Source organism: Monopterus albus, unplaced genomic scaffold (genome assembly GCF_001952655.1).
Source record: "Monopterus albus unplaced genomic scaffold, M_albus_1.0 scaffold89.1, whole genome shotgun sequence".
Taxonomy (NCBI): Eukaryota; Metazoa; Chordata; class Actinopteri; order Synbranchiformes; family Synbranchidae; genus Monopterus; species Monopterus albus.
Genome location: NW_018127969.1, coordinates 747,144 through 762,334, shown reverse-complemented (window position 1 = coordinate 762,334; position 15,191 = coordinate 747,144). Strand labels below are relative to the sequence as shown.

General features: G+C 41.4%; 1 protein-coding gene across 1 annotated transcript; it reads right to left on the bottom strand.

Annotated features, from left to right (window-relative positions):
* Positions 1-1,375: 1,375 nt before the first annotated feature.
* On the bottom strand, positions 1,376-15,075 carry fancd2 (FA complementation group D2). The gene is made up of 44 exons (XM_020607747.1): positions 14,787-15,075; positions 14,475-14,535; positions 13,981-14,115; positions 13,813-13,880; positions 13,626-13,732; positions 13,432-13,492; positions 13,240-13,292; positions 13,056-13,134; positions 12,768-12,892; positions 12,580-12,667; positions 12,374-12,478; positions 12,071-12,171; positions 11,827-11,938; positions 11,707-11,742; positions 11,481-11,627; positions 11,239-11,373; positions 11,007-11,138; positions 10,731-10,838; positions 10,512-10,621; positions 10,350-10,404; positions 8,676-8,795; positions 8,413-8,486; positions 8,176-8,319; positions 7,907-8,007; positions 7,695-7,810; positions 7,476-7,584; positions 7,284-7,382; positions 7,074-7,159; positions 6,839-6,994; positions 6,577-6,693; positions 6,014-6,142; positions 5,793-5,911; positions 5,566-5,676; positions 5,272-5,402; positions 5,084-5,183; positions 4,186-4,308; positions 3,903-3,954; positions 3,622-3,693; positions 3,413-3,451; positions 3,247-3,321; positions 2,805-2,879; positions 2,459-2,605; positions 2,273-2,374; positions 1,376-1,791 (listed from the first exon to the last, which is right to left on the bottom strand). The coding sequence occupies exons 1-44, from the start codon at positions 14,868-14,870 to the stop codon at positions 1,705-1,707; spliced, it is 4,386 nt and encodes a 1,461-aa protein (XP_020463403.1). The 5' UTR covers positions 14,871-15,075; the 3' UTR covers positions 1,376-1,704.
* Positions 15,076-15,191: the final 116 nt, after the last annotated feature.

Below are 15,191 nucleotides of genomic sequence, written 5' to 3'. Positions count from 1 at the left end.
CTGTTTCACTTTATAAGCTCGTGTCTTTTTCTGATAAGTGACCAAAGTCCCTTCAAAAATCCAGCTGGTTAATTTTGCTTTTATATAAACAAACATAATATTCAATATACTGTATAACTCAAGCTGCACTAACTTAAATGTAACCTTGACCTGTATACGAAGTTCCCAAGCTCCTTCAAAAAATCTGGTAGTGCATGTCTGTTAGAAAACTCCTGGCTTTAAGTAGAAAGACCTTGTTACTCAATATAATCTTCAACATCAGGTTCTTGCTGCTTTTGTCTAAGATTGATTTTCAGCCACAATGTATGCTTGTATTTCCATATAGCATCATAGACTGATGCAGTATGTTCATTTTACCTATGTTTTTAAAAAAACCATGGGGCTACCAGTGTGCAGAGCTTCTGATGGTATCCCCAGGATTCATCAGTCTTAACGCCACTCTTTGAGCTTTAAAGTGACCATTAAATTCAGAGTTTTTTCAGTTTCACAGAAAAGGGTTGACAGTAAATTGCATTATGAAACCCACCTCAGATACTTAAATGTACATGTAGTTTTTGTAACAAAGTCAAAATTAATCGGATTATGGGTTTTATTCTATCCAACTATATTATCCCTCCAAAGGTTTATGAAAAAACTTTTAACAATTTAAAAAAAAAAAAAGCCATTGATATCAATTCTTTTTGTGAAAAAAAAAAGGTGAGGTGTGATATGATGTGAACACAGCCTTAGGATATTTTCTAATGTTAAACATTTATATAGAGAGCTGTGATGCTTACGAATCAGGGTAGTGGGGAAAGACTTCAAATGTACATTTATTGAAGAAAGAAAAAGAATGGATATTCCTTTAGATCCCCAGATAATCTAAAGCGGTCGGCTGCTGGGAAGAGACAGTGTCCACATTGTCTGATCACAAACAGGCTGCTGTTCACTGCTCTGTCAGACTCTAGTCAGTTATTTGTTTCAGTCATTCTTTTTCATGAAAAATGGATTTGCAGTTGCAACATTAGGTGTTTCCATCTTGACCAGTGGTGTTTGACGTGATGGTTTTTGTCATGATAGTAAACCTGAATAGGCCTGTTTGGTTGGATAAAAAAGTCCTGCAAAGATCTCAGCAGTGGGACTACTGGTGTGTAGAGAGCTTCAACACATTATGAAAATAGATTTGGGAGGCAAAGTTGTATGTTTATTCTAAATAAAATCAGCCTATACTAAACAATCTGACTACTCCTTCCCCCACTATATTATGGACATTATATTATCATCACCATGGGTTTCCTTGACAAAATCCAGTGGTACTTTATCATAGGATTAATATCTCATTTGTAAATTAGTTTTTAAATTTTCTCTTTTTGTTGCCAAAAAAATACCAAAATTCTTTATTATTTTCTGTTTTTATTGTCCAAGTAAATATCATTTAATGAAATCTCCTATTATAATTCCCATGACAGTTGTATTGTCCCATCTGAAACCTGAAAAATGCTTTATCAGGCATCTAGGCCAGATCTCCCTTTGCTACTAACCTCAAAGAGATTTAACCTAGTTAAATAAAAAATACAATAAAACATACTCTTTTTCAGAACGATACTGACTGTGGAAACACCTGATTATATATCTCCACATTGTTGACTGAGTAGTGGTAAAAACAACAAAATCCGAAACATTCAAAACTTCTAAATCAAAGCCAACAGTTTCTCATTCTGGTAGTTACTCAGAGTCATCTATAATGCCGTCTTTATCTATATCTTCCTCTCTGTTCATCTGCTTACTTTGGTCAGAGTCACTCTCCTGGGCCTGGAGGAAAGAACATACAAACATGAAGTTATGAACCTGCTTACCTTGCTTTTGTTGTGCTTATTCAAAATGTTTATTCAGTTTGCTCCTGTGTCTACAAGGTGCATGCCTTGATTTTGTTACATGCACCTCAATCTCCTGCTTGTTGCTTTGAAAGTTGACACAGACCACGCTAATGTTTAGCTGAAATGACTTATCAAAACTCCTATCCCTTACAGTACAGTGCACCTTTTAGTTTTTGACCCTTGTGTAGTTTTGTCAGCTAACTCTTGGTTAAGTCAGTGCTGACTCTAGGCCACATTAGAGTTACAGAATCAAACATTTATTTTATGTATCAATAGCTAAACCAATATTAATGATAAATGTGATAAAAGCAAAATGTCACATGTTTGAGACACATTTGGTGAGAGATGACCTACACTGGTTACAGCATAAGATTTCAATATAATACCTCTTAGAAAATTGTGGAAATGGCAAGTACCTCATCCTCTGACTGTTGTGGTGACTGTCGCTCCTCCTCTTCCTCATCATCATCATCATCATCATCACTTTCTTGCGCCTTCTGAGACAGAATCTCTTCACCCTGCAGGATACAGTATATCATCCCTCTCCATCCTTTACTCAAAATGCAAAGAGGCACATTAATAAAAGTCCAATAATATCATACCTTCAGGTTGCGATTCTTCAGGTTACCCATCCAAAATGCCTCCTGACAGTTGTTGAGCGTCAGCATGGCCTTCACTCTGTACACAAACAGCTCAAGGCTCTTCTTTATGGCCGGGACGTGGTTGGTCAGGCTTGTATCCTGGTGAATCTGAGAACCAGCACAGTATGACAAGGTTCAGTGCCCTGAGGATTAACGTACTGTATGTACTGTCCAGATACACTCTCTCCAAGGTAACAGGAATGTTTTAGATGCTGTGAATGCTAGAATGGTCAGCAGTGCATGCAGAGAGATAACTAAAAACATTAGAAAGGAAGGAGCTAGATACTGTGGTACAGTATGGAGCTACCTTAGAATGTCCACACAGGTGATGGAGCTGCCTGGTGCTGAGCTGGAAGGTCTTCAGTAGGCTCTGGACATCCTCCTTAAAGACACCACATCAGTCATTGCACTGGCAGCACTTTGTTTTGTACACTTTTACACAACAACACAGAATCTATTTCTGTGCATAGCCATGCTTTAGTGCCAGCCCATCTTTGAGTGATGTAGGGAAGCAGCTGCAGAAAACACACTTGGTGTACTGTATATACTTTATAAAAGTGATGCATGAACTAGGAAATGAACTGCAGATGTTATGAGTAGTTAGTTAATTGGCTTTTGCTTATATTAAATTAGGAACAGGTCATATCCCATAAAGTGTACTGTAGTTGTGACTCAGTTCTAGAAGTAGTCACATCCCATACTCACGCAATGACATTTAATGGCTGTAGTTGAGAACATTTGATGTGTACCTTGTGCCTTTTAAAACTGTAGTCCAGCAGTGGCATCCCCAGCTTCAGGAAAGACTCCAAGAACAGACGGCCATACTACCAACAACAACATTATAGCTGGTTAATACAAAATTGCAGCAGCTACAACTGAATGTGAAATCATTTTCCACATGCAGACCCAACTAACCTTAAGGCACACATTAAGCACTGGCCTAGAATCAAACACCTGTAAAATAGATTGAATAAATGAGCAAATGAAAGTGATGAGACTGAATGAGTATAAATTACCCAAAAGTAATGACATATCATGGATCACCTGACTGAATGCAGGAAACAGGCTACTGAAGTCAGTGTCATGTCAATATACATTTATGTGAACACTAACAGATGATGTACCTTGACTAGGTTGACCAGGATGTGAAAGTCTCTGACAGCCAGGTTCCACGTCAGCAGCTTCTCACTCTGAGCCTGCACAGACATGGGATACATGGAGTAACTCATGCAGATCATTTGGAAAAAAAAAAAATGAGTTAGTGAAAAACCGGACTATTTGTTATACATTCACACAACTCAGTCAGCTAAAATTATAAACAAACTGGCATTTAAAAATGGCTACTGGTGTGATTGCAGTCATGTCCACTTTTTAGTAGAGTACAGAAGTGTTCTGTGGATCTGACCACACTGAGCTTCTTCACAGGGTATATGCATGGAAATCTCTCTGGCTCTGGACTATAATGAAATATAGGCAAAAGTTTCCTTCCAAAACAAATATAATCACTCTACATGTAAGTCACAAAGAGAATATACTGTTGAGAAAACATTTTTATATATATATATACACTGTATATGTCCAACAGAATAATCCCAATATGACTGCAGATCCTCTCTGCTGTGGTTATGGTCGGATTATTGTAATTACAATTAGCTGGGTGAAAAGGACTGATGAAGACAAGAAGCTACCTGTTGAGCGTGGGCCATGACGCTGAACTTTCATCCTTTGATGCGTTGAGCAGCTCAGGGATTCCTTCTCCAGCTATTTCCTCCACTGCCTTCAGAATATCATCAACATGCTCCAGGTAAATGCTGCAGTGAGATGGGAAAAGGCAAAAATGCCATAGTTAAAAATACAATTTTCCTTTGTAGTTTAGTCACTGTGTTGTGCACCTGCGAGGACTGCTGAACACAATGACTGCTTCATTCATTTATAGTTACTACAAAATCAATGAGCTGTGTGTGTTGCACGTGGATGGACAGCGCACCATCCTGGAGCTGATGGCTGTTTGCTTGTGCTGCACTGCTGGGTATATAAACATTTAGTAACAAGCCAGGCATATTTTCCATAAGCAGTGAAAATAACATTACATACACAAAACACATATGAAACTGTAAATAGCTTGTTGAAGTTTTTATAGAGATGGTGCTGCTGAGCACCTGTTTCTACTAATAAATATGAATCATTAATTTAAAGAATCATTTTAATATTACTATGAAGGACTCATGCAAACACCCAAACAATACCAGGAATTTATAGTTTATATTTGTCAAAAATAAAATTGCTAAAAATATATCAGCTGATCTTTTTTTCTGAACACTTTAGAGATGAGAAAACTAATTTGTCATCACTCTATAGCTGTAAACCTCTGTAATGGCAACATGATTTATAAATTACCATAAAAATACCTCTGGAATTTCAACTGCAACTTCTTCTTACACTCTCACACTGTGTATATATCTATATATGCATAATAAGCTAAAATCCATAACCAGTGTATCCGTCAGGCTGTAATATGAGCAACTTTATTGCTTTCCATCAATTCTGCATACAACTTTTTTGGCCATTTATGACAATCAGACACACCTTAGGAGAGTGTGAAGTGCTTCATTGAATTTGTTCCCTCGCTCCTTCTCTCCGCTGGCTGTCACCCAGTTTTGGCTCAGGAAATGTTTTGCTAGAGAAGCTAGGAAGAAATAAAATCTGCCATTGACATATACAGTCTACTGGATGGCAGGTAAGTGAATTTAAATGACGCAACATGCTGGACTCACCGGTCTGCTCTCTGTAAGCAGTGGGATTCCCTCCTCTCTCCGACACAGTGGACACAAGCTGGGAGAGAGACAGCGCTGTACTGAGACTTGGCACTGTGCTGCGGAAGTTCAGGAGGTACTCAAAGCTGTGTCTAAATAAAACAAAAAAGAGCGCAAATATATATTTTATTCAATTACCATGTAAAGACACACATTTAACTGAGTATTAATGAACAATTCTGATATTCGCTGTTTGCTGTATAAAACTAGGATGATACAATCTATTAGTTCTTTGTAGCCATCTTTATTACTCACTTTACAAGCTGCTCCAGGGTCAACTCAGCACCTCCTTCTTTAAGTCGTCCTGCCAAAACTCCCAGACCTTTCTTCAGTAAGCTCCGATGACCTGGCTGACTGAATCCAGACCTGACAAATACACACAGACAGATCAGGGTCCAAACTCACTAAGAGGCAGTGACAACAAAATAACAGAAGAGTAAAAAATGTAATGTATGACATGAAAGTCAACTGGTCCTCCTCACCAACTGAAGGTGGTGTTCAGGACCTGCAGAAGCAGCTGGTAGGTTGATGACATCAATAGGTGCGCCTGCAGGTCTGTGGCAGGTCCATCCACAACACCATTATTCTCAGAGAGCAGTGTCTATAAAAACGCACAAATACAAAAAAGCATATGGAGAATTTTTATTGTGAGCTTGATGAGATGCTTCTTTCTCTCATAACCCCTGAATGCATGACTTCATACCTGAAAATTGTTGTGGCAATTTTCCAGGTGTGAGCACAGGGCAGGCAGCAGCTGGACACAGCAGGAAGCGACATCTATGGAGCTCCTTTGTTGTAGGTGTGAGAAGCCCACACTTTTATTAATCCTTCCCTGCACAAGAAAATAATCCAGGTAGTTTTGGCTCATAAAGGGCTACGTTCTACCAGCACGTACTATAAATTGTTGTAACTAAATGCCACTGACACTCAGGGATTTTTAATGTCTTATTTGAGTTTAACTTCACTTGCATGTAGGGTTGCAGTGGTATACCAAATCTTGTTTTTACATCAATGCATGAGTGATAGGCTATTAATGTAAAAACATAATAGTGTAACAATATAGGATAGATTTTGGTTTGAAGGTCACTGCAGCTGATAATAACAGTACAGCAATTGTGGAATACTTTAAACCCGTGAGAATCTTATACCACTGAAACCCAAATGTTTTGTGCACATTCCATAAGACCTGCACTGTTATCTTCAATGTTCTGATCTGTGTTTATCACTAGTATGCTCAATTGGTTTGTCATTAAGTTTTAAAAGTACCTTAAGAAAAGGGGCTTTCTTGGCAGGGGCAGCTGTAAGACTGAAGTCCAGCTTGCGAAGCATATCCTCCAACAGGAAAACCAGCTCAGCAGGACCAAGCAGAGCCTCTTCTCTCCCCTCAATCATGTGAGAACATCAGAGGAGGTACAATATGTAACTTCCGGTGTGCTGACCTAACCTTTACTACAATATTATAAATTTAAAAATTGGTTAAAGGCCTACTTACTTTTATAAGAACAAGAGTTCTTACTCCTTCTCTTACCTTAGTGTGGAGTTCGGTGTCCAGCAGTGAGCGAGACAGTAAGCCACACTGCAGCACATTAAGCACCTCCATGTCCAGCTCCCTAAAAAACTGTCTGTAGGACACCAGGCTGACACCTTGCTGTATCTCCTTTACCTTCTCCTTCTCTGACTGCTCCTATGGTGCATGCAGAATCACCCTTTTCTTTTGCTCAGTTACATTAAAAATGAATTAATGTGAGGGGGTTAAGGTTTACCTGCTGAGTTTCATCTGCTTCAGTCACCTCCTCAAGCTGAGAGCTGCTTTCTGAGGAATTCTTTCCAAGAGCCTTCCTTTTCTTCCCTGTGCCATTTGAATAACACACCGTATGCAAGTTGGACAGTTACACGTGTACTGATTCTTTATTTAGAGCATTTAGTTTAATCAACACAAAAGAGAGGAACATATTCTCTGTGGGGCTGGTTACCTTTCTTTGCCTTATTCACCGGAGCAATGGAACCAAGTACAACTCCATCTGTGCCATTGCCATCGAAGTTAGCAAGAGGCGGAACATAGCCGGGTGTTGCTGAAACACAAGGCAAAGAAGCTCTTTAGTAGAAATGACACCACATTGCCTAAGACTGTGAAACCTCAAAGCACTGATAGGTCAAAAACTTACCAGCCAAAGCCTTCTCCAGCAGCGTCTGAAGGTAGGTGATGTTCTGCAGACGAGTGATCACTTTCATCTTCATCTCAATTTCTGTTTGCTTACAAAATGCATTTATGACCTACAGGAACAAAAAACACAGGGACAACGCAGCTCTGGTCACATATCTACTACTTTGGAGAAAATTTTCCTTCGAATCAGTCAAACCCTTTGACAATAATATGCAGTTACCTCTCTGAACCAGTTGATGGTGTGAAAGAGCAACGTACAGAGGAACTCCCTCTCAGGTTTTGACAGGCTCTCTGTTTTCTCTACTATGTCCATGTCTATTAGGATCAGAGGGCAGCCTGTGGTGCAGAACAGACAATAATGATTTTACAGCCATGGACATGACAACAAACTAGTTTCTGTGGGAGAGTTGTAATTCGAGTTGCCTTACTCACCCAGCAGGGCATCAATCTCCTCTAGGTCACCTTGATGTTGCTTCTCCTCACACATTCTCAGGAGGCGAAAAAATGGAGACAGACAGAGAGGAGACACTCGCCTGCACAAAATAGAGCAGTAAACAAATCTAAAATCTCAGTGATTGGGTTTAGGGCTAGATGTTAGACAATAAACTGAAAATCTGACTATTGCAAATGAAAACATGGATTTAATATTTTGTTGTCACTCATGAGGACTGGACAGAGGTGGTGGGAGTGTCAGGACTGACTTGTGTGCCTTCTTGGTTTGACTGTGCTGCTCTGCTTTGTTCTGGATGTCTTTGGCCAGCAGAGGCAGCAGGTTGACGGCAATGCTTCCCTGACTCTCCTCCTCATCCAAGTTGTACATCACACAGGCCGGAAAGGGGAAGGAACTGAGGCACACAGGTGGGAAGGAATAATGACACAAGTTATAAGAGTATATAATTAGGGATAATACTTTCTAATGCTGCTGTTCCATCACTAACCCTGTTATTTCTGGCCCCATATCAACAACAAAGTCGTCCTGAAAATCATCTAGAACAGTCTTTCCAATCATTTCCTGTTGGCGGGAAGAGGGTCACATTACCAAAATGCTTAACTGTGTAGTAGCTGTATTTTATAAATCTGACTGGAAGTCAGTAATTCAGTGTAAATTCAATTAACAAGGTTATTTGACAGTCACACATGAAGAGGTTAAAAAAAACTGAGCTATTATGATAAGTGTGGAAAATGTCTGTGTAAGACACACCTGCACCTGTGGGTCCAGGGTAGAGGTCAGGATCAGGCTGGCCAGTTCGTCATAGTATAGAGCTGTAGCCTCAGGTGAATTTTCACTGCTCGACTTCACCAGCTCCAGCAGGGCGGTCACCTGCAACAAGCCAAACACATGCACATGAAGGTATTAAGAGACCATAATCCTGCAAAGTGTGCTCTGTTCAAATGGAGCAACAAAAAAGTTAACAAAACAGCAAAATTATAAAAACGCCGACAAACCGTTATATCAACTTATAAAACCAAATAAGTTTGCTGGAAAATGCTCCGACTGGGGACTTCGTTGTTCTACTGGGGGACTTCAACGTTCACGTGGGCAACGGCAGTGATACTTGGAGGGGCGTGATTGGGAGGAACGGCCCCCCCGATCTGAACCCGAGCGGTGTTCTGTTACTGGACTTCTGTGCTAGTCACAGTTTGTCCATAACGAACACCATGTTCAAGCACCAGTGCACGTGGCACCAGAACACCCTAGGTCGGAGGTCATTGATCGACTTTGTGGTTGTTTCATCTGACCTCCGGCCATATGTCTTGGACACTCAGGTGAGGGGTGGGGCGAAGCTGTCAACTGATCACCACCTGGTGGTGAGTTGGATCCGATGGCGGGGGAGGAAGCTGGACAGACTCGGCAGAAGTCAAAATAACAAAGCGACCTGTTTTTCTTAAGATGCCGTAACTTCTTGCCGGTATGGATGTGGAGTAGGTTTTATACTGCGTTCCGAACTGGCTCAAGGTCTTGCAGTCATATGTAACTGATGAAACCGTGTATTGGAGGTTTTCTTCCGGGTAGATCCAGTGGGTTAAACTGCGTAAATGTGTGTCTGTAGGCAGTACATGGTGGCCATTCCTGCAGTTCTTGAAGCTGGAGCAACAGCCAAGTTGTGTGCAGATCTCATGCAGCCCAACGAGGCTCTGACAATGACCACCAGCTTGGTGTACAAAAAGAGGACAACCCTCTTCAAATGGACATCCAGGAAAGACCTTCATACCTGTGCTCAATTTCAGGTTGGTTTTTGAGATGGGCTTTGATTCATTTGCTCATTTCTAGAAGTCATGGGAGTTTGCCAAACCAGTCCACACAGGGCCTCACGGCGCCCTGTGGGGGGTGCTCCGGGAGTACGGGGTCCGGGGCTCTTTGCTAAGGGCTGTCTCCCTGTACGACCGGAGCAGGAGCTTGGTTCGCATTGCCGACAGTAAGTCAGACTTGTTTCTGTTGCATGTTGGACTCCGGCAGGGCTGCCCTTTGTCACCGGTTCTGTTCATTACTTTTATGGACAGAATTTCTAGGTGCAGCCAGGGGCCGGAGGGAGTCCGGTTTGGGGACCACAGGATCTCGTCTCTGCTTTTTGCAGATGACGTTGTCCTGTTGGCAACAAACCAGGACCTCCAGCATGCACTGGGGCAGTTTGCAGCCGAGTGTGAAGCGGCTGGGATGAGAATCAGCACCTCCTAGACTGCTGCCCCTGTGACCCGGTTCCGGATAAGCGGAGGAAAATGGATAGATGGATAAAACCAAATAAATGGTACATGTGAATTTTAGTCACAGGACTTTAGGTGTTTTTCACAGTACAAATGGAAAAACTGAAATCAAAATCAGTTTTATGACAGTTTAAAATGATTGTTTTAATGTCTAATACTCTACAGTATGTACCTGTCTGAACATCTCCTGGGGTAATGAGCCATTCGTTGAATCATTCACTTTAGGCCTGTATGGGGGCAGAGAAAGTGATCAAGACACAGAGAGAAGAATAAAGTGACAGACTGAGCATGAAAACTGCTGCTTCTCTACGTGTTAATGAAAAACAGCCCTCACCTCAAGGCGCCCATGCTGCCTATGATCTGGACGGCACCAATTATGCCAATACGCTTGTACTTGGGCACAGTGCTGGAGAGCTGTTTGCGGATCACAATGTGCATGTCATCCTGCAGGGTAAAAATGAGGGGTTTGCCAGTGGAGGAAAGATGTCAAAAAAAAAAAAACAGAAAACATGCAGAAATAAAAGACTGGGCTCTGTTGTGTGTGACTCTGCACCTGGATGTGAGACCCCTGCTGCTGCTGTCCAAAGGCCAACCTGCTCAGGAGCTGGAAGAGTTGGCGGATCTGCTGGGGAGTGAGGTTGTCCATGTAGTCCAAGATTCCCTGTGTCAAGCACAACGCTCAGTTAAAAACTAAACCAAGCACAAGGGTAAGATACTGAACCTCACTATGAGAATCATGAGAGAGTGCCTGCTAGCTACAAGCTGCAGCTGGTTTCTAAGCATTTCTAGGTAGCAGCTTCGATAGTGTGTAATTAGATTGCCTTCTTACCTTGACAAAAACAGTATACATGGCCATTTCAGATGGTTTTTCTGTGACCAGGCCACAGAGCAGCACCAGAGCCATGTCCACCTCCCCACCCAACCCACTGCACACATGGGTCACTAAAGAGCCCACCACCTCCTGTGAAATATCATACAGGACAGAAATGACCCAGATGCATTTCCATAAAATAATACATTAGTATGCTTATGCACATGCTCAAAATCAATTCCAAACCCACCTGTTGGCAGTAAGAATCAAAAGCACTGAATGTCTGTCTGTACATGTGTCCACCAAAAGGCACCACACAGGGGTCAGGGGAGCGCAACAAGCACTGAGCCAGAGCCAGGATGGAGGGGAAATACCCTCGCATTACCTACAATATCATTAGTAGGAAATTCAACACATTCATCCAATATTAATGAATTAACACATACACAAAAGTAAATAATTTTGAGCTTGTATGCCTGCAGCCTGAACCACCTGAGAATAATCCCTGAAGGTCCTCTGTAGCAGAGCCTCCTGGATCAGTCCAGTCCTCACTTTGACTTTCAGCAGCCTCTCTGCTCCCCGTCGGCACTGGTTAGCATTGGTAGAGTGAAGGATGAACAGCACCAGTAGATCTATTACCTGAAATGGTACAGTAGAGAATGATGCAGTCACGTTCACACAGAGACATAATGCATAGAAAAACTGAAATGACATTCACCTTATGGTCATCTGCTTCATCCACAGACTCTATTGCCTAATGAAAAACAAAGTGAAACTTAAATTACCAATTAAAATTAAAAAAAATTCATGAGCGAGAGGCCTTAAAATATCTTCCCACCTTCAGCCAAGCCTCAGAAATTGTTTTCTGAAACCGCACTGCTGACTTGATGGCATCCAATATCAACGCAATGCTGTCCTGGCTGCTGCCAGCTGCTGGTGTGGAAGCCGACCTGCTCCAAAAACAGATTTATTAAACTGTCAGGAGTACAATATCAAGAACCTACTGGTCTACTTCAATATAGGCTCCTGACTACAGGTACTGATGCCGAGTTGTGACTGAACTAGAATTTGCATTGTCTTACACTGCTGCCCCTTTGCTCTTCATGCGGCTCTGAGAGGCCTGCAGCACTGGAGGAAGAACGCACTGCTCCAGCTCCAGCTTCTTACGAAGATTACACACCACCTACACACAGAAAAGCACATGCCATATGTCTTGATTTTCAAATAAAGGTACAATACGCAAATTCCCGGAATCCTCAAAGACTCTTCTAACAATGCGAAATGATGGCATCAAGAAATGCCATTGTCACTCAGGCTAAGTAACATTTCTATATTATAGTTTTAGAAGTAAAATGCTGTGAATATGAATCTGAGATCTAGATAACCTCATATGCATCAGAGGCTGAGACAGAGTGGAGGATGAACTTGACGACCACAGGTAGGTCCTCCAATTGTACAGCAGCCAACGTGGCCATAACTGCTCCCCGAATCTGAGATAACATACAACAACATGTATCAATATAATAACACCCACTAGTCCTTTATTAATTCACCAAAAGTCAGTATAATAGAGTGTGGATATATGTACTACCTCAGTCAGTAATGAGGAGCTAAGGTTCAGACTGGAAAGGGCATCCAGAATGGGGACAGTCAACTGAGTGTTCTCCTTAAGTAAAGAGCTACAATGAACAGTGATGAGAGCAGTGGTAAAATTATAATTGGCAGCTGAATCCACAAACCTAGAACAAGAATCAGATCTGTGGCAGTGATTATACATACTTGAGCTGGCTGGCTATGTCACTGTGCTGGGAGTCTTCCAGTATCTCTGGCAGACTGGTGATGATGTCACGCTGAACCTCCAAGGGAGCCACTGACACCAGCTCCATGAGCTTAGCTGCCAGCTCCTGCAAATACAGATCCAGGGTATAAAGATAACCAAAGCTAAACAAGCACAGAAATACATGATTACAGCCCTAATGAAACAGATCAGCAAAAAACAAAACCACCTTTAAAACTGGATGTGTTAAGTGAAGCCATAATAAAACCTATCATCATAAAAATGACTACCTTGCTGTCCACAATTCTGTCGAGCCATTTGAGCTGGTTAATTATAATGCGTGGAATACTGAGTCCTCCCTCTCCAGTACTGTGAGGAGGGACAGAACAAAATGACGTTTACAGAAATAAGACAATGGGGGTGGGGGTGGGGATTGTGCAAATGCTGAAAAGTGAAAACATATGAAATACTGACCCATCCAACATAAATTCAGGAAGTTTCTCAAGCAAGGTGTTAATGATACAAGTCTGCATGATAGGGAAAACATGAACATTTAGCACAACACACATAAATAAACACTCTGTAGGCTATATTTTCTGATTGACCTCCTTTGTGTAAAAGTGATGCAGCTGTCTTTGGCAGAGTCTATGAGGAAAAGAATCTTACCTGCAGCATCTCGATCCCCAGCAGCATACGCAGCAGACTTTCCTGGAATGAGCTGACAGAACTGCAACACAGAGGAAAACATGTCTGTGTCGTGTACCATACAAACCTTGACAGAAGCTTAGTTTAGGAAGTATAAAATAAAGAGCTACAGGAAGTAGCCTCCATAACACTGAGTGTTTTTACATAACTGTTACCTGGAGTCTCCATCAGACATCTGTGGAACACATGGAAGGAGGCAGTTCCTAAATGTCACAGGGTCCTCAATATGAGCCTCCAGTCCAGTGATGAATTCCTGTACAATCTTAACAAGGAAATGTCAATGAAACAACTGTCTTGTGCTATATGCCTTGATGTATTGGTGTCTATGGTGGATATACTTACTCCAGGGTACCTGGGACTCTTCTGTAATAGCTTCTGTATCCTTTTTTGGAAAACTACTTGATCAACAGCTGAAGAGAAAAACAAATGAAGATCAAATAAAGCTGAAGTGGAAAACTGATTTTATGTACTAGCCTTGTATGTTGCATAACTTGAAATGAGTATGTTTACCAATCTCATTGGATGAGCCAACTTGTTTCAGAGTAACACCTGCTTCTCTCAGAAATAGAGTGAATACACTTTGATTTGTTGCTTCTGCAACTCCTTCTTTAGGCTGGGGACCAGAGCTGCGACTCTTCATTGCCTCTAGATTTAAAAAAAAAAAAAAGTGTATTAAAACAGTATCTGTTGAAAAACAACTAGGATTTCTTGAATACAGCTGGAAATCTTTAGGATGCCAGTGGTTAATGAAAAAGAATAGGGTGTCCTCAGTTTAAATGTTTACACAGGATGTTGCTGTATTCGTATTAGTAAGATATGACCTGTCACGTTGTCATATTCCTGTACTGCTGACTCTACTTTATCTTGCTCTAAGTGTGAATAACACAGGTCTGTTATAGTACGATCGAACTCTAGATATTTGCATATCTCGGTGGGCAAGCTATCTAACTTCACAGGGACACCGTTTGCTGGCACACTGTTATGGACTGCTTTGTAAAACTTACTAGTGGTTGCTGATCCTCTTGTAACGTTATCCACCGAGGTGCGTCGCTTTTTGCGCATCATCTTATAACATTAACATATGAAGGCAAAAACACATTTTAATGAATAACCCATTCTAGCATCCACAGCAACAAACAAGCTAATCTGATGTTACAAGTTACCGTCATACGCTAACGTTACAGAAAGCAACTATAACCGAGTCCATTAGCACAATAATTGTAACACAAACATGCCATACTTTAAGTATGTACATTTATATCGAGATTATGCTGATAGCTGCCAAAATAATTTAGAATGATAAACGTGAAACATACTTTTAACAGAGAAAAACCTACAGACAACGACCACAGACAGATTTTACAAAACAAACTTCCGCGCCAATGTGCGTGACGCGTCATCAACGTCACAGGAACTGTCTTCGTGTAACTCAGCTATCTGGGGATGGTGGCAAAAACAAATAGCCTACAAATCTGAGATTTATCAACTAAAACAACTATAGGTTGGCTGCGTAGTTCCTTCTTAAGTTACTCTGGTGAATGCAGTCTATTGTGCTATTAAAATCTGGCCTTTACATACTATTACGACGGTCTCTAATATTATGGCATGGGGAGGTGTGTTTTCATTAACAATTTGCCCGTTGTCGGGCGGGGTTGGGCTTCCCTTGACTTATACGAAGAGTCCTTCCGACAAACGCCGTGTTAGGGAACAGGCACACCTCC